Below are 20,258 nucleotides of genomic sequence, written 5' to 3'. Positions count from 1 at the left end.
CTCTGGCTTCCAGGACTCCTTCCTACATATGTGGAAGATACATATGGCATTTCCCCATGTAGTGTTTTTATCATTTGAACCAAAAGACTACTAAGAATTCTGCTGAACTCTTCCTGAATGGAAACAAGATTTATCCTTAAGTACTAAGTAAAAATCAGCACCTGCAGCTGATGTCAGCAGTGTTTTTCACAATATCACTCTCTAGAGAATTTCTAACAATAGACAGCTGAACACAAAAACCAGATGCTGGAAAGCAGAAGATAAGGAAAGTAAATGTCATTTGCCTTGTTTAATATACAGTCACTTAGGTTTCCATCACACACAGAGTCTGGTTGTTTAATTAAGAAGTTTGTGCTGATGTCACAAATTCAAGTCAGGTAAATACATTGCCATTTAGCACATACATAAAACTTTTGATTAAACACACATAAATAGAAAATTAAAGCAATGCATGTACTGCTATTTCAATCCACACTGAAGAACTACTGCAGCTATTAAGATGTCTTTAGAGTTTTTAATTACTTAAAATGCTAATGAAGAAGAATATTAGCTGAGCTGGTGTTGATGCTGTATCCTAACTTCTGTGGATCTCACAAAGGTCTGAAATCATACAGTAGGGGCTAGTCAATAATCTGCTTGTCACTAGCACTCAATGCATTGTGTGTGACATTTTAGGTTTGGCTGAGATGATAATACCAGTCCTTATTTCAAGCAAACCCCTTTCATTTTTTTATTAGAATGAAATTATTTTGTTTCAGGTAATACATATCCTCTTTTGCAGATACTGTCTTCTTTCCCAGCTCTGTATACAGAACCTTCTTTAACTGGAGCAATCTAAGAATGATAACTACGGTCAAATTCCCAGGCTCAAATAAATTTGTGCTTTAATACATACCGGTATATCTTGGAAAACTCAATTTTTTTCTGTTTCACAGTTTCAGAATAAACAGCATCATATAATCACCATATATGAATAGAAATCTGATGTAAATAGACATATGTCTTTGTAGAAGAAACATACGCACATTTTCCTTTATTTAGCATGTTTCTTCCATCAGGCCACAAACTTTAGCTAAAAACTGTGATTAAAAGGGTTTGAAGAATCTTACAAATAGAGAAACTTTATTTTCCTCTGATTTCAGAAAGGGTCACTTTGAACACAACTGAATAGCTTATGCTTCCATGTTCCTTCCCATTGCTTACTATAATACTTAGTGTTTTAAAATTTAAAAACATAGAAGGATATTTCAAAGAATCATACTAAATCTGATAGTCAATGAAATTTTTCAAATTGATAGTTCACACCACATACAGTCTATTATTCTTTTTTTCTACATTTCCCAGAGCCAAAGGGTCTGGGTACATTACAGCCAAATCTCAACATTTTCTAGCTATAGAGCTATTAATATAATTCTTCATTATGTCAATTTTATTAAAAATATTTTCAATTTGAAGTTACAAATTACTTAAGTGTTTCCTCTTAAGCTAAGAGGAAAGCAATGTTACAAAAGGTAAACTCAAGGAAAAGATTTTGTATGAAAGGTGAAGTTGTGACTTGAATGTGGAAGATGTTCCTGCCTATGCCAGGTGAGATGAAACTATGTGATCTTTAAGGTCCCTTCCAAACCAAAATATACTGTGCTTCTGTGTGGAAACAACTGTGCCAGCAGCTAAGAGACTGGATTTACAGCAGGAGAGTAGGAATATTTTCCATCTGAAGCATAAATTGCACATGAAATTAAAAAAAACTAAAAAACACACACAAAAAACCAGAGGTATTTTCATACAGCTGCATTATGGCTCATCAAAACTTCAAATAGAAATACGTTTGGTACAATAAGACAAATAAGTTTACATTTTCACAGGGCTAAAAATCTTTGTCTTTTATTGCTGCCAGTTTTCTTCTGCTGACTTGTGATAATCTCAAACCAAAATAACTAGCACTCTTCACATTTTATTCTTATACCTCCAGAAACTGGAATAAAAAAGCCAGGTAATAAACCCTATGAAACTCCTTTAAGAAAGATCTTTGAATTACACACATCAAAATAAAACACTATTCCAAACAAAATTAACAAACAGCATGTAGTAGGCTAGTCTGAATATCTGAAATATGTTCACAGGTAGTCAAAATATTACCATTAACATTTTCAGTGAATTTTATAAATACAAACATGATCTAACTTTACTGGTGGAAGTGGAATGAAATCAAAGAAAAGACTGCTGTAGACCAGATTTCTGAGGAATTCCATCACTCAAATATAATGCCAAAGGAGAGGTAAACCCTTTGGATTATCACAACAAAATCACAGAAATTACGAAAATACCTTCACAATTCCACAGGATGGAGTTAATAAATATTGTGAGGACATTAATATTATCTAATGTAATTGGTAGGACTTTTACTGAAATGACTTTTTACTTCTACTTCTACATAATACTAAACAGTAAGTAAGGATGAACACCTAACACAATATTGCACAATATACAATATACAAGTTTGACAATGAACACAGGAAGAAAGGCAACACAACATATCTGTATCTAACCTGTGGTACCCAGAACTGCTTCCCCATTCCAGGAAAGGACTCAGTTTTGCATCTTCCTCCTATTTCTCCCTGTCATAGTTTGAGGAGAGGAAATAAAAATAGCTGAGACAAATAGGAACCTCTGCTCAATCCCTTGTCACCAGGATTTTAGAGTGTGTGGGTCTGGGGCTAGACATGCCCACAAATTCATTTGTCCTCCAGATCAGATTCTAATCACCTGGAATGGAAACAACATACCTACCTACCTACCTATCTGATAAGTTTATGAAACATCTGAACACTTCCTCCCCCCTTTATAATATTTCTGACTTCAAAACTCAGCATTTGCACCTTTTTCCCTCCCATGTTCACCTGTATTCTAACTTTGACTGTTGCTCCATGCAATCCTGATTCATCAACATGCCCTTTAAGAGGGTCACTTGTGTTCTGGTAGTAGTTTCACCAGGACAATGTGGAAATCAGTCTGGTCTTCATCTCCTACTAAAATAAGCATATATACCATGCCCTTAAAGAGTTTGAGCACAATAACTCCCCAGTGTATTTTGTTCACTTTAAAGGTAAGGAAAGTTGTTCACATCTTCTAGAATATATTTACAGGCAAATAGACCACAGGACATCAGGATTCCTCTGCCAGAGACAACTGTGTGGGTGGAGGCAGTGGAGGTAGGAGATCTGCAGTAACAGATCTTTTTCCATACCCAGATACAGAGGCACACTGTAAACCTCCTAATTTGTAAACTTTGAGTGCCTACCACAATATAAACATGGGTCGGTCTGTCCACTCCCAATTTGTCTTTGTCCTTAATTTCTCCTCTCCACAAAGGAGATTATACCTCTTTTCTGAATTTAGGCAACCAAATGAATGTTTTCACTGTATTTATTCATAACCATCACTAGGAATAAGTTGTTCTTATTGCTCTTTTTTTCTCCTTTTCTTCTGCAACAACAGTTGTACGGAAGCAAACTGCAAATAAAATGAAATCTAAATGAAGTCTAGCAATTTCTTACTTCTATGGGCTGAAAATGCATTCATATCATTATATAATTTGTTAACTCTGTCCATTGATTCTATCTTTTTCCATTGATTATATGTCTGCCTAACTTAAAAAGAGTAACTGTCTATTAGAAAGAGTTAAGAATGAGATCGGCTACAGTTTGCAGGAAATTTAGTAAATTAGAACTGAATTATAAGAAACATAGAGTTTTAAGGAGCTCTTCTCTAAGATATTTTTTTTTTATTTTACTCTGTATTTTGTTTCACATTCTATACCAATTCCTGAACTTAATAATTTGAGATGTATTTTCACTTCAAAGAATACTGTTATCTTGTCTACTATGTATAAAAACAGCACTTTTGAGAGAAGTTATGAATTAGCCTCAGACATACTAAGAATGCCTAGTCAAATAAAATACTGCCTGAAACCAAGAAATTATGTGCCATAAATAGCTTTTTTTTTATAAATATTGAGTACTAAATAAGGATGAAGTGCAAACTAGAGGAGCAAGGTAGTTGATTTAGGGAAAATAGAATTATGCTACAGAACTCTGAGATAATCTCTCCTTGCTTACTCATTTATTTATTGAAAATTAGAGCAACAGTAGCTTACATAAATTTATGTCAAGATTTTGAGAACATTAAGATTTCAATTATTTAAATACATAAATATATAAAAAATAGATAAACAGGCTAATTTGAGGGAGACACTTTAGGTAGAAAAATAAGAATATGAGAGAATTTATAAGTATGCTCATATTTATGACATACATTGTTTAAAAAATAGGTGATTGTCATTCCCCTAATCAATACCAATATCTTTGTCTCTGATGATACACAGGAAAAATTGTGTTGGGAAATTTTCAGCCAGTCACACAGAAGACTACAAAGAGAGAAGTGTGTGTAAAGGAATATTAAGAAATCCAGATACTCAGGAGTACATCTGAGTTGTGTCTTCATTCCAACGTTTCAAATTTATTAATGGGAACAGCATTTGTTATCAGTGGTCACTATGTACTATATATACATATTGAGAAATTTAATAATACTTAATTTAATTTAATAATTAGGTCTGCTTTTTGGGGGGGGATTTTTGGGTGGATTTGTTTGGATTTTTCTTCATAGGTTTTATTTGAGGGTGTGTTGGTTGTGTTGGTTGTGGGTTTTTTTTTCATTTATCAAAGTGTCTCATGTCTATCTGACTTACAGAATGAACAACTTGTGAAATGAGAAATGAAATGTTTGAAATGTTCATTTTCCACTCATGTGATGTTTTTGCTTTCTAATCTACACCAATCCAATTAGAGAAAGTTCATGTAGAATAAACAACAGGAATGATGTCTGGCCTTCTGCAAATGGTGGGCATTCCCAGACCTGCTGAGTCTGTAAAAGGTAGAGGGAAATGACAGCAGCCAAGGTTTACTTCGGATCACATGTATTAATATTTTTCTTCCAGTTTAAACATCTCAACCTCTTTCACACACCTAAACAGTTTACTAATGGAAAAAATTCCACAAATGCTTTTGCATATAAAATAATTTGCTGTAATTTTTTTTTCTATCCTTGCTGCTTAGTTTTAGCCAATAAAAGAGTATGATTATTATAACACACCACATTTTTAAATGTGATTTACTACAGGCAATTTTCCATGAATTTTGTGGAGTAAAATTAACTTTTGAAAAGCTGGAATTGTATTTTATATTCCAAATTCAAAATATTTAATCAGTTCATAGAAGATTACCAGATTACCATCAACAAACACAGCATAGATTGGTCAAAATTATACTGCAGTTATCTCTTTACAAATATATGTATCAGTATAGTAATTTTGCATAAACCTTCACAATATTATTTGAAGTTACTCTGCCTTGTAAGTTGAAAGCACATTTTGTAGTTATAGTAAGAAGCTTTTTATAAGTTATGATGTTCCAAAATTGCTTTACAGATAAATGAAGATTCTTCTAATGTGAAGAACAAAACCAATCATACATAGGAATTAAAAATTGTCGCATTTAGGATAAACGATAACTTGCAAACGTACTTTTAGTACTTCCTGGTAGTAAATTGGCAATAGGCAGTGGAACTCTTCATTGCTAGGAAATCACATTCTAGTCACAACTTTGTCATGCTTGAAAATTCTGTTTATCATTTGTTTACCATGAGACAAGTAGAAAACTAAAAATACTTATCAAAGTTTGAGTTACCTGACATCTTTGTAGATAATTTGGACAGGTGGATTAAATAAATTAACCTAATCTTTGGAGGGTCTGTATATTGTTAGGAAGATGAGTAAAGGAATGGCAATGGACAAATAAAATTTTTTATCAGAATCACTTGTTAGCATAGAAAAGATCACTGCTCCCACTACTTGCCTATTGTTATCCCTTTCAATAGGTTATATAACCTAGATTATCAGCAGACATGTTCATGCCAGCAGTCAAAATAAGGTTGGCAAGCTCACACTATTAATATTTACAGCCTGCTATTCATCTGCACTTTTTAGTGTAGAGAAGCTCTTCTTAGCAGATGACCATGCAATCTTTAATAATTTTCACAGGTTTTTATAACAGATTGACACTAATCACAGTAGGTGCTAAAACTTACTATGAGATGATGTACCTTGGGTGGTTATCTCATCCACTCTTATCTCTGGAAGATCAAAATAGTAATCAGATAGTATTTGGTGACTAGTGTTATGTTACAGTGTTAAAAATTAAACTGAATAATTTGGAAAAAATCTACAGGTAGAATAATAAAAATTTGGAATGGCTCAAAACATGGAGGCAATACATGACAGGAATACAGAAACAAGGCTAGATATGTGAGAAATAAACTTATAGTTCTAGTGACTCTCCAGAGTAATATCATTATTGATACTGAACTAGATTTTCTCAGGTTGTTGATATACTATATTTTTCTACTCAGAGAAGTAAAAAACATGCCAAGATAAGATTCTGTCTGTCCACACTTGAGAAGCAGTCAAGTCACCAGTTTGTGGCCAGATGTGACTGTAAGGATTTATATAAGAAAATATGCTGCAGATGCTCATAAAAATTAACTACACAGCCATGTAAATGAAATAAGAGGAACAGACTCCTGAAGAAGTGTATTATTTGAGAATTTCTAGTGCCTGGGTCAGCTTCAATGGCTTGTTTTGATTTTGGTTTTACACACTTTTTCATAACGGTGCTGTACGGCAAATTAACCAGTGCCTGTAAGTTCACAGGGACAGATTTTGAACTCGTAAGAAGAGGTCGAGTAGGAAAAAGATTGTTAAAGCCATCTCTATGCTTTGAACATTTACCTCCTAGTGTTCTTGAAAATTATTTCTTCTGTGTGGAGAGAACTAGAAAGAAGGAATTAATCAACAGAGGTAACGTGTTCCTTAAAAACAAAAAATACTGAAACAATACAACTAGAAACATAAGTTACTTAAATCAGAACATTTATAGATCATTTGGGGAAGTTCAGAATCTCTAATCCTTAAAACTAATTTCTTCTATTTTGTTTCAAAGTAACTGGTTGCCTTATCAACAAACAATAAATACAAAGCAAGTGTTACTTTAAAAATAGAAATTTGGGTGTGTTACAGTCCGTGTCATCTTCCAAAAGGAGAATTTTGGTACTTTCTGGTCAGACTGTTCCAAAAAATACAATTTTTTTAAATAAATATATTATTTTAAATGCTATTTCAATATCCTCTTTATACTCTTCTGTCCTTATGAGTTTGTTTGCAGCTACTTTTCGTGTATGACTGAGTCTAAAATTTTTGATTTTTCCAACAGACTGACAGAAGATAACCACTACTGACCCCAATTATAGTCAAGATTGTGCAGACTTATTCATATATGCTGAATTATTTGGTCTGTAATATCAATACATATATTTATAAAATTCTTCTTTTCTACCTCTCTGAAGCTACACACTGACCAAGATAAAGGAGATGGAAATTTAAAATACATATTAACGGGAGATGGGGCTGGCAGTCTGTTCATTATAGATGAAAATACAGGAGATATTCATGCTGCAAAGAAATTGGACAGAGAAGAAAAGTCCCTGTATGTGCTTCGTGCCAAGGCTATAGACAGAAAAACTGGAAGACAAGTGGAGCCAGAGTCTGAGTTTATCATTAAAATCCACGACATCAATGACAATGAACCAAAATTCACCAAGGACATGTACACCGCCAGTATTCCGGAGATGTCTGGAGTTGGTAGGTAAAAACTCCTTATGTAAAATAAAAAATGGGTTTGAGCTTTTTGAGAACTTATAAGTAACTTCTTATTTGAGGCACTTGCTACTAGCTGCTCTGAATATCCATGGAACAATTTCTGCTGACAGCAATGTACCATAAATAATTGCTTTCTGCTTTTATTAATTTGTTGTATCTTTATCCACTTTTCAATCCTTTTTCCATGCTATAGCTACTCTTTACTCTTTCAAGCCCACCGGAACCATCAAGAAATGCAGCATTTATGGCTGTCTCATCAGTTACTACATAGTTTTGTCACAGCTGATGCTGTCACTTGCATAAAGAGTATTGCTTTTTTATTTTAAGGTGTAATTTACCACAACTTTTTGTACCTTTGGACAGAAACCACTTGAAGCGTGTAAGTATGTAAATCAATTAATACATCAAAATGATGCAAAATATGTTTTTACAAATGTCTTTTTTTCTTCTTTCTGTTAGCAATACTGATAGTTCTTGTTGGCGGGTTGTTTGTTTGTTTGACTGGTTTTTTTTTAATATGGACTTATTTAATTTTGAATTTTTTCATACCAAATATGTGAGCACTGTCTCTAAATAATCAACTATTTTTTTTTTCAAATATATTTGCCTTTGTGGGTAAAACCTTACACCTATTTATGACTGCTGTAATGAAAAGTAAAAATGTGGAGTGACAGTAAATGTGAGAAATACAGCATAACAGAAAATAATTATCTGAATTTTATCCAAATATATCAATTGATAAATAATATTCAACAGCACACATTCATCAGAAGTTATCATGATCACCTAAGTGCTCCACTTTTTTACAGTAGAGACAGTTTGTCTCATAAGATAAGTAAGCATAAAATCCATAGTCTATGGGAAACAACTAACAGAAAAATCGTCAAGAGTTATTTGCTTCTCATGATTTACTGTTTGCAAATGGTTTGCAAAATCAGCCCTGGATGAAGGCATTGTTAGGAGAGACAACAAAATACACATTGAATCTTGTGATTAATATGCATCTTCACAAAATAATTCCCAGAAGCTAATATCTCTAAAAGCAGTAGAAGTATAACAGAATAAGAATTTATTTTATAAACATGAGAGGATAAGTATTATTTTTACTTATTTTAAAAAATAAACTATTTTAAAATATAATTATGAAATATTTTCTAATAATAAACTAATACTTAGTAAGCATGAGAAAGGAACAAATACACTATCATTTGTAATGTGAGGAGCCCAAGCATGCTTATTTTAAAGATATATGGAACACAAAGAAATCCGTTTCATTCAGAATTTGGTGATAACCACTGACAGAAAAACGTTGGCATTGCACCTGTCATATTTAATTTGAAATTTATTTGTAAGGAAGGAACTCTATGGGAATAGACAGGAAAGACTATGATGCATGTTTAACATTATCACTTAGTCCTACTTTATTAGAGTCAATGGAGACGCATGAATAAAATAGAAGTGAATATGATCCAGTTCTTTTCACTGGGTGAGAAATGCTAAGTCTATGAAATGTTTTCCTTCCTTCCTTCCTTCCTTCCTTCCTTCCTTCCTTCCTTCCTTCCTTCCTTCCTTCCTTCCTTCCTTCCTTCCTTCCTTCCTTCCCTTCCCTTTCTTTCCTTTCCTTCCTTCCTTCCTTCCTTCCTTCCTTCCTTCCTTCCTTCCTTCCTTCCTTCCTTCCTTCCTTCCTTCCTTCCTTCCTTCCAAGGCAGGGTAGGCCCTCCTGGGTGCCATTTCATGAAGTGAGAACAAAAAGAAAAAATATTAATTGAGCAACACATATCAGGGCTACTGCTACTGTGAAAGTAATGTATCTCATAAAAAGTGAGAACAAATAAAGTGAATATGAAGAGAAAGAAAAAGAAAGAAAGAAAGAAAGAAAGAAAGAAAGAAAGAAAGAAAGAAAGAAAGAAAGAAAGAAAGAAATCATGAAATAACATTTCAAAGAACCTGAAGTCTCCAGAGTAAAAAATCAGCTGCCTTTTAATTCTATATTTTACACTGTAACAAATTAATAAAAATAAGGATAATATAATAAACTGAAGAATCTGTGGAAGAGAGTGATCATCTTTATTAAGACTAACCAAAATGAAAAAGTCAAATTATTCCTGCATTACCTAAATAAACACTTGAGATTATGAGGGGTATTTTTTTGACTGTATAAAGAGATTCTTGCATATCTCATCATAGAAGTTTTCTACTGGAAATCACTATATAGTTACACTATACACACTATAAGAAATAGATACACCCATGATAAGCTGGTCAAAAATTTGCAGGAAAATCCCAGTTTCTTTCAATTTTTATCTCTTCCCAATTTTCTGTCTCAAACCACAATTTTTTTCTTAACTATTATATTTATAATATTTTCCAAGTCCAAAAAATATGACAGCAGTTATTTATGAAAGCTCAGGAAAATGTCACTAAGATTGAGAAATTGAAGAGGAGTCATCACTAGCAATGTTTCCAGCTGTGTACATATCTGTTATTCAAATTGCAATCATACTATGTACTTCTCAGTGTGTAACTGGCTGTTTCTTGGAATAACTATGTCTAGAGCACACAAGGGAAAATGGTTAAGTCAACACCTCTGACAGAATGTGTGATTTGCAGTACCAATAAGCAAACCTCCATCATGTTTAACTAGTTTGATAGTAAGAGAAGTGAAAGAATAACGTGGATTTTCAGCACAACCTATTCAAGCCTGGGGGAAATATGAATGCTTATTTGTGCACTTGCTTGTGCAGCCATCAAGTTATATATAAATTAGCCCTGCTATGCCTAAATAGGATCCAATCCAACAGTGTTATGGGTAAACCTAAAATGCTGTGTAGCAAAGTTAGTACTGGGAGTAATCAAAAGCACTGAAGTGAGCTGACTGCAGAGTCATTTCAGACAAATTTTATGGAAATGATCATGTTAAACTGATATTGACTTTAAAAGTTGAATGAGGAAGTTAGTTTAAAACATTCTAAAACTCAATAACATGAAATTTCTCATTAAAATCATCTGCTGTACTGAAGTGCTAAAGTGCAATAACTGCTGTAGCTATATTTTTGAACAATACTAGAGTTGACTGGAAGAATCCTGTCATTCATGTCAGCTTTAGTAAATTGAGTCAATAAAATATAATCTCGAAAAATGAGAAAAAAGAGGCTAGGAAGACCCATAAAGGTTAATCAAAACATAATAAAAGAAGTAAATTTACAAAATATGTTCAACATTTTAAACTGATGCAATGCCAAAGTTTTAAGATACAGTCTTGGTCTCAGTGGAGAATTGGTGGATTCCAAGCATGACCTAGTCTGAACTACCTATCCAAACTACCAAGAACTTTAGAGTAGTTAAATACATATTACACATAATTACTATTTTTTTATTTTCTCTTCATGTAGAATGAAAAGTACAGTCTTAATCACACTTAAAATCTACTCATTTCATCTTCAAGGTTTACAGGAGTATAAAATCAGTTCCAAGTTTTCTCCAAATGAAACATTCCTTAAAAAACCCAAAAAAATCAAATCAAAACTAACATCACACCTCACTGAGTAAACCATTTTTCTCAGGCTATAAATAAAGGTATTAACTTTTTGAAAAGGGAAGTTGACAATGAGATGTCCTGTGTAGTTAATCCCTTTTGGCACCCAGGTCAATATTATTACATCCCTCTGTACCTGCTTTGTTAATTTTAATGAGCAAGAGTTATCAGTTGTATCTCATTAAGCTCCTTCAGCATGCAGCTGATGAGTATTTCAAAACAAATTTTTAATCTTTGTATTGATTCTATTAAGAAAAGGGACAATACCTAATTTAGTTTACCAGTAATTTCTTCAAACTGCTATTTTCTAAATTTATAGATCTAACCAAAGACATCTAACATATTTCAGGATTTATACACTACAGGACTCATCTAAATATAGAGGAGAATATTTTAAGTGGCTAATTTAGCACTTAAAATTTTTCCATAATACCACTTTTTTGAAAATAATTAGAATAATACAGTTTTTCTTTAGCTAATCAGCCGGGTTTGCTAGAAGAATGCTATACATGAAATAAAAATATAGTCATTTTCAACAGAGGTGAAGAGGATTATAGCAAGGCTAAACATGCCTTGTATTGAACAGCTATTCTAAATAAAAGATATAAATAAAATACATAAGCAAAAGACATAGAAAGTGAGATGAGATTGCAGTAAAACACACTGGGTAATATGCATTAACATTACCATTCTTGTTATGGTGCTGCTGTCTTTGAGTGCAGTAGTGCTCTCCATTCTGATATTATTTTTAGTTACACCATGTTTTAAGCATTACACAATCCCAAGCACATTTCTCAAGAAAAGTTTGTTATTTTGTATAGGAAAATCTTACAAGAACAAGTAGATCTTATGATTAAAAAAAAAATAAATAAAAAAAAGGAAAGTGAAAAAATGAACCAAAAATGTAACCATCATATTTTCTATTTTTGAATCTGCTTATGTCAGTAACCGTTAATCTACTGATGTGTATAAACAACTAAAGGGAGGCAGTTCTCATCTTTCATGTTTCAGCAGGAAATATTTATATTTTCTCCTTTGCATATTTTCCCTGGTTTCAGATGTTTATAAAAAGAAGCTATGAATGACTGTCTTGACTTTGACATAAGCTTAAAAAACCTAGTTTGCTAGCTAGCAAAACTTCAGAATTCTAATCGTTAATGCACACTCTATTTTAAAATGAATTATTGAGTTAGCTTTAAAAGAAAGATACATTTCAAATAAATATTTTATCCATAAGTTCATATTTTACAAGATAGAATTAGAATTCCTTTTAGTCAAACGAAGCATGATGGCAGAAATTCTGTAACTAGAATACTTTCAATATTACTTTTTGCATTTCCCACTATAACTAAAGAATTTCAAAATCTCTGTAAATGTCAGAATGTTTTTTAATTCAGAATTTTATCCTAAGTTCTTTCTTCTTTTTTTTTTTTTTTTTTGTTATCAAGTCTTTGTTATGAAAAAAAAAAAAAAATATAAAATTATAGTTTAATGCCTAGTTACATTTTCTTAAGCCATCAAGGTAAAAAAGTCAAAACACTCTTTTTATTAGGTAGTCGAAATCATAAATCTTTTCAGGATATTTTCAAAGAATTTTGGAGTATTTGGGATTTTTTTCTTTCACTTTTAGGCATGAAATCTGTTAAGGACATGTATTTTTATTAGGAAAGTATATAGAAGTATTTATAAGTACTTTGCATTTGACATGAGACAGAACTCTAAAAGAGTAGGATAAATGGATGCTTTAAAACTTCATATTTCTAGTGTTTAGAAGAAAACCACTATAAAACCAGGAGAATCTTATTTAGAACATGATTATTTTTACCTTAATTTTTGTGTGATTTGTCTACACATTGTCTATGTATAATATGGACAGCATTTTCCTAGCAAAAAGGATGTCTGCAAAGAACTTTTTACAGCTCTTGTACTGTAAGCAGGTTGTTTTGAGTTTGTACAGCTCCACTGATTTCAAGCTGGATGTTACAGAAATGTTAGGAACTTCTTGCATGGTGTTCATTCCACAATCAATGTGTATAATTGCTGTAAAATTTAAATAGCCTTTTAAAACTACTATTATTCCTTCTTACAGACTGAACATAAATAAATATCTAAAATAGAATATAAGTAATCACATCTAAAACTAATATGTATGTATTGTGCATATCATGGAATCATAAAACAGTTTGGGTTGGAAGGGACCTTTAATATATCTAGAACCTTGCCATGGACAGGGACACCTTCCACTAGACCAGGCTGCTCAAATCTCCATCCAACCTAGCTTGAATTCCCCCAAGAATGGGGTAACTTCTATGGGCATCCCATTTCAGTTCCTCACCACCCTTAAACTAAAGAATTTCTTCCTAATATGTAATCTAAACCTTCCCTTTTTCAGTTTAAAATAATTTCCCCTTGTCCTGTCACTACAGGCTCTTGGGAATAGTCTCTCTCTCTTTATTATTGGGTCCCTCCAGATACTGGAAGGCTGCAATCAGGTAGCCCTGAAGCCTTCTCTTCTCCAGGCTGAAAAATTCCCATTCTCGCAGCCCTTCCCCACGGGAGATGTGCTCTGTACCTCTAATCTTCTTTATGACCTGCTCTGGACTTGCTTCAACAGGTTGATGTTGTTCTTGCTCTGGGGACCCCAGAGCTGGATGCACTATTCCAGGTGGTCTCTCACCCTACTGGTCAAGATGCTTTTGATGCAAACCAGAATATGTTTGGTTTCTGGGCTCTCTGTGAGTGCACATTGCTGGATCATGCAGTGTTTTAAATATACCAGCCTCCTCAAGTCCTTCTCAGCAGGGTTGCTCTCAATCTGTTCATGTCTCAGCCTGTGCTGGTAATGGATGTTGCCCAGATCCAGGTGTAGCACCTTGCACTTAGTCTTGTTAATCCTTATGAGATTCCCATGGGCCCAGCTATCAAGCTTGTCCAGATCCCACTGGATGGCATCCTGTCCTTCAGATGTGTCAATCACATTACTTTCTTGGGGTCATCTACAAGTTTGCTGAGGGTACACCTGAGCTTTTTTCATTAATTACGACATTAAATGACACTAGTCCCAGCACAAAATCCAGAGGGACACCACTTGTCACTGATGTCCATTGGAGCACTGAGGCATTGACCACTACACACTGGATGCAACTGCCCAACCAGTCCATTATGCACCTAACAGTCCACCTATCAAATCCACCTCTTTCCATTTTAGAGAAAATGGTGTTGTGGGGGACCATGTCAAAGGCATTACAGAAGTTTGGATAGAAAACAACTGGAACATCTTTGTGAAGATTTCAAATAATTCCCAAATTTGAAGTTTGCAGAACACTTTAATATTGCAGATCTCAAACTACAGAAAAAGAAGTGGCACTTTTTTTCTCCTTTTGTCTCTTTGTTCCCTCCTAGGTGTGCTCTCATGTTTTTCTCACTGTCCTCTGAACCCAGAAGAAGAAAGTTTAAGGAGCTATATCATCATAAAGATGGATTGTTCAAGGTCAATCTGCCCTTTCTAGTACTTCAGTTCCATGGTTCAGATCACATGAGGTTAGATGCCAGAGCTAGTGTCAGGGAAGTGACAGGAATATGCAAAATATGGCAGTTAAAAGTATGTGAGGTTCTTTCATCCGGCAGTGTCTAACTTTAGCTAAAGAATAACTTGACATATCCATTTTATTTCAGCTACAAAATGCTTTTAACCTAAAAAGGATTCCACACTTTCTTTCTTATTTTGTCATTTCTTTTGAGATGGGGACTAGTTTGGTTTCTTATTAAGACACCACAAGTCTGAGGCAGCACAATGGGAAAACCAGAACCGTTTAGTCACCCACTATTTGTAACAGCTGACTCTTGGCACTACGAGAAATTGAGATTTTGTAGAAGTGCTGTCAGCAAGTAAAAGTAACTAGTGTTTGCTGCTAACAGAAGAAGAAAAGGTATAAAAAGTTTTTCTATTTCTGTCCTGTGAGAACTGAGCCACTGTCAACTCACTGTCAGTCTGTGACCTCCTCTGAGCTCCCTTAGACCTCCACCTGGTGACCTTTCACAATGTTCTAGTCCAAAATATTTTTTCATAGGAAGAGATAAGGTGCCAGAAGTTCAGATGCAGCAATGAGTAAGAAGGATGGGTGACTTTTATAGCACTATACGAGACTTTAGGCTTCATCAACTATTTGGTCTAAACTTTGGAGATGCAGTTTTAAACTGACTACTACAAACTCATTTAAACTTAATTTCCTGCTACTTCATAGAAAAATAGAACAGTTATACTCCATAGATACATCATAATAAGTTCAGTTACTGCAGCAGTGGACATTGAAATGATAGCCTTGGAATGACATTCATCTTGACAAATGGAATGTTCAGATCTGGGTTGTGTTAAATGTGCCTTCCCTTTGTATCTTTGAAATAACTCATTGCAAAACTGTTTTCCTGGCTACATTATTGCAACAAATTTTTTCCCATTATCTGTGTACACTGAAAACAAAACAAAATGAAAAAAAGGCAAAAAACCCAGAACACTAAAAACTCCCTTCCCCCAAAACAGAGACTTGCACATGTCTAAATGAGAATTTGGAACTAGCATTAGAAGTTCCTGTCTGGTACCTACACATTTTTATACATTAATTTTCCTTACTTTTATTTCATCATATTTTCAGCTGTAATATCACATCTATGTACAGAAGCAAAATGCTCCCAGATTCTTTAAATCAGCACTTTTACTTACACTGCAGGGCAGTACAATGGGATATGTCCTGCCTGATTAGAGATGCTATCCCTCTGAATGGATGTTAAATCCTTTAGTCTTTTATGGCTTCATATCTGAAAACCAAAAATATCACTCAGATTGTGAAATGGCATGTTGCTTCAGCCAGCCTCTTGATATGAGCATACATCCTTTGACATAAACTTGTTACTGTTCACAACCATGTGCAACCTGCTTTCAGAGCCACAGTAAATAGAATTCCTATGCACAATTCCAGTTTATAGGCACCTAATTTATTCCCTTATGAGCCTTTGAAGCTACCAACCACCAAATAATTTTCCTTCTTTTAAGACATGCTACGGAATAAGACTTTCAGAGAGACTCTTCTCACATTTATGTGACTATATTGAAGTCTGCAGCAATTGAACTGCTGGTACTGACTGGAATAGTTGGCACTAATTACCAATATTAATATTAGGAACTCCTGTGTCTTTTTCAGAAGGAACATGTCAAACAGAAGCATATGTGTGTTATAACCTTCATTACAAATAAAATATGCCAGACATTAAATTAAACAGCTTAGTGTTGGAGAGGAGAGATTGTCTAAGGACAGATTATGCATTAAAAGTGCTAACATTAGTGTCACTGTTTATATCAAGCTAATGCATGGAGTTCTTTTTTGAAACCATGTAATTATATTTCTTGTGCACTTTTAGGTGTCTGAAAAAAAATCATTTCTTCTCTTTAAAATAATTTTTGAGAATGGGATTTCTCAAGTGTTGATTCTGTAGTTGGCTGGGAAGGCTGGTTGCAGAAATCTAAGTCAGGAATTGAGAATAACTAGATAAAAGGTAAATCTGTTTGAGATTTTTTTATCTGTAGCCATAAAAGTGATTTTTCAAATTACGTTGAGAAATATAATTTTTTAAAATTATTATTATTTGTTAAATAAAGCCAATCTGGGATGTTTACTTAGTCCTATATATTTAAAGCAGTTTTTATTTTAAAAAAAGGCAGCTTTTTGAATGCCTGTGTATACATCTTAGTTGCTAATGTTATGCAGCTGAGTGTAAAGTTGAGGATTTTAATTTTTTTTATTAATATGCTGACAAATGCATGCACCTATTCTGAAACTAAAACACAAAAACTGGGTTATTTCTGTTGCTTTGGCTTGGTTTGTTTGTTTTCCTACCAGATTTCTGCACTTCTTTCTGCACTTAAGAATCTCTATATAAATAAAATACAACAGATCATATTTGGGTTCGATATAAGTTTTTTTTTCCAATATTATATAAATTAAGTAATCATCACACAGAGAGAACACACATAAAGATGCTTCAACATTTCAGTCTTCAAAAGAGAGCAATCTCATCAAACAGATCAATCTCTCTCACACAACCAAGGTCTAGATTTAAAAAACCTTCATTTTTCATGTATGCCTCTTTTTGTGAGCTATCTCACTCCACCCTAATCCTCAATTTTAGTAGGGTCTGGGAAGTTAAAGCTTTTTCTCATGTAAATCTGAATGATTAGTATTGCTTCAATTAAATATTATTTAGCTGCAGAATTCCAGCAGTCTAAGAGGAAACACAGGAAAAGAACATTGCTTTCTCCCAAGAAGTCCAGTATTCACCTTAATAGATGTGATACAACATCTGTTCATAATGGATACAGTATTATTAAATAAGAAAATTTATCACTTAAAATGTGCCTATATATATATACACACATATTAGATATATGTTTTATATATTACATAAATAAGAAGTTTTTAAAATAAATCATTAAAACAGGTATGATAATTGATTGCAAGTTTTTAGCAACATAGAAGATGAACTGTAGGAATGGCAGTTACATGTGTGCTTTTCTTAGTTCAATTAATACTTCAGCTTGAATTCTGTTACAAATCACATTTTTCCTTCTTCCCAATCATATAGTCATTTTGGGAATTTTATATACCATACACAACCTTCAGAGAGTCAGGAAAATTAAGGTAAGATAAGTCTTATTCTGGACTCTCTTATCCAACTTCTGCTTATTTGCAAAGTGCTTGATATTGTTACTGCTGCTACTCATCCTCTAGTAACCATGAGAACAAATAGGTTACAGCATTTCTCATGTATTTTTTCAATATCTTGCAAAATGTACATCTGCAAGTTTCCACAATGAGAGCAACCCTGATGCTCACATTTACTTAAATTTTTACTATCTTAACAGATGCCTCAGAACATTTTCCAGAATAGATTTTTCCTACAACCTCATACATGTGACACTGTAAAATTAAGACCAAGCATGATTAAGTATCAGTTTTATTCCCTATGAAAGTCGTTCATATCTTCATATTCAAAATACATTGCTCACACCTAATTGAAGATGAAAAACAAACAAGCGCTCCAACAAACCAGAACAATGCAATCCAGCCTAATGTCTCCTGAATTATGTACACGCGTGGATATCTTGCATTTAACTGCCAATAAACCTCCAATTCTCATCAAAGCTTCCTGCCAGAAAACCAGCTCAATAACAGTTACTTCATTCTACTTCAAGGCAAATGATAAATAGCCTGTGATAAATAAGACTATGTACACAGTAAAGAAAATTGAAAGCTTTATTTCCTCATAAAGTCAAAATATGTGACAGTCATGAAAAAAAATTACAGCACACCTAAAGGGTAGCTTCCTCTTTAGTTCATAGAGGTGGTTTAAGGGAAAGGAAGGTTAAAAAATAATTTTATATTTCATGGTCCAGAAGACTGATATTTACTGACAAAAGACACCTTGGCTGTCAGGAAGGTGTGTCTACCTGAGGAAAATAAACAAACTGTTTAAATTCATATGCCAAATTAATTTTCACTGCGTCTTAATCACCACAGTGTCCAAGCATTTTCAAATTGGCTCAGGCATTTTTAAGAGCATTTCCCAAGCAAGTAGCATGTCACCAACGTCTTTAAATATTTTCAACTAGAAACATGTCCATCTGTGAGATATGTGCAAATGAGATTGTTCCCATAATCATTTACTGTGAGCAGAGTCTTGCACTAAATAGCCAATGAATTTCCAATTGATTTGCAGACAGTGAAAATTCAACAGTCTTTAGCAGAACACTTTTGCCTTTCAATCATTTGACACATTAACTTAAAGCATTTGAGCACTTTTGGGGATAAATGAAATGTCTAGAAACAATAATAGAAAAAGTCTTTTGATTGACCCTGCTTAATATTCTAGACATGCACCCACACCAATACACCCACACATATATATATATACTTACTCTATATTTACTTATATATGCACATGCATACCCTAGAAGTGTTCTGCTTTTGTGTGAAACAGTATTCTAATTAATGTAAATTTAAAAAGCAAATAATTGAAATTATCCTTGAATTTTATTAATTTGCTTTGTTTTAGTCTCTATTTTGCCTCAAAATTATAGGTCTTAATTTTTATTTTAACAGACAACATCCACATTATCTAAACATGACAGAAGCAAGAGATATTAATGAGTCACACATTATAAATTAATGTAAATTTGGGACTGCCATAATAACTTAATTGACTGCATTTTTTATGGAAATTGCTGTTTTCCAGACCTATGTTAATGTTTAAAGAGACAAACTTTCTCACTATGGAAAAAGGAGTTGCAACACATGACAGAAATGATCCCAACTGACACAAAGATGAGACCAGCCTGTCATTGTAAAAATGATATACTTACTCATGGTCATAATAGAGATTCATATGTAGCTTTAAAATGTACCTGTTTGCAGAGCTGGCAAAAGTACAAACTCTGTAAAGGCTCCCATTCATGTGTATTATAAATTAATTTTAATGATGCAAATGAGAGTAAGATTCTAGTTCTGATTCATAGTTTGAAATTCCAAAACTCATAAAGGGATACATAAGTTAAGCTCAAAAAAGGTGCAAATTAAAATAAGTGTAGAAAGTTAACTTGTTCCTTCTCAAAAAAAAAATTATAACTTTTTATGTTGCATTGCGAAATACACAATAGTACAGGCATGTACATCAGAACTGAAATTTTGAAACTCATTCTTTTAAGCCTGCTTTTTTCATTTAAGTGAAAACTTTAGAAATTGTTTGGAGGACCACAAGTACTTTTGAGAAAATGGCAAAGCAGAAAGTATCTTAAAGCTGTACTACATGAATGAAGGAAGCTAAGAGTAGTGAAGGAATAACATTTCTATGATTAACTCATTATTCTATAAATAAAATAAAAAATAAATTTTACTAAAG

At 33.3% G+C, this 20,258-nt stretch overlaps 1 protein-coding gene across 1 annotated transcript in view; it reads left to right on the top strand.

Moving 5' to 3' along the window:
• Positions 1-20,258, top strand: part of CDH9 (cadherin 9) — a 96,281-nt gene that overhangs the window by 44,084 nt on the left and 31,939 nt on the right. The window contains exon 3 of the mRNA XM_056483939.1: positions 7,462-7,756. Within this exon, the coding sequence (XP_056339914.1) occupies positions 7,462-7,756 (295 nt within the window). The remainder of the gene's footprint in view (positions 1-7,461; positions 7,757-20,258) is intronic.

Source organism: Oenanthe melanoleuca, chromosome 2 (assembly GCF_029582105.1).
Source record: "Oenanthe melanoleuca isolate GR-GAL-2019-014 chromosome 2, OMel1.0, whole genome shotgun sequence".
NCBI classification, from domain to species: Eukaryota; Metazoa; Chordata; class Aves; order Passeriformes; family Muscicapidae; genus Oenanthe; species Oenanthe melanoleuca.
Note: the sequence above shows the minus strand (reverse complement) of the source record. Positions and strands in the feature narration are given on the sequence as shown.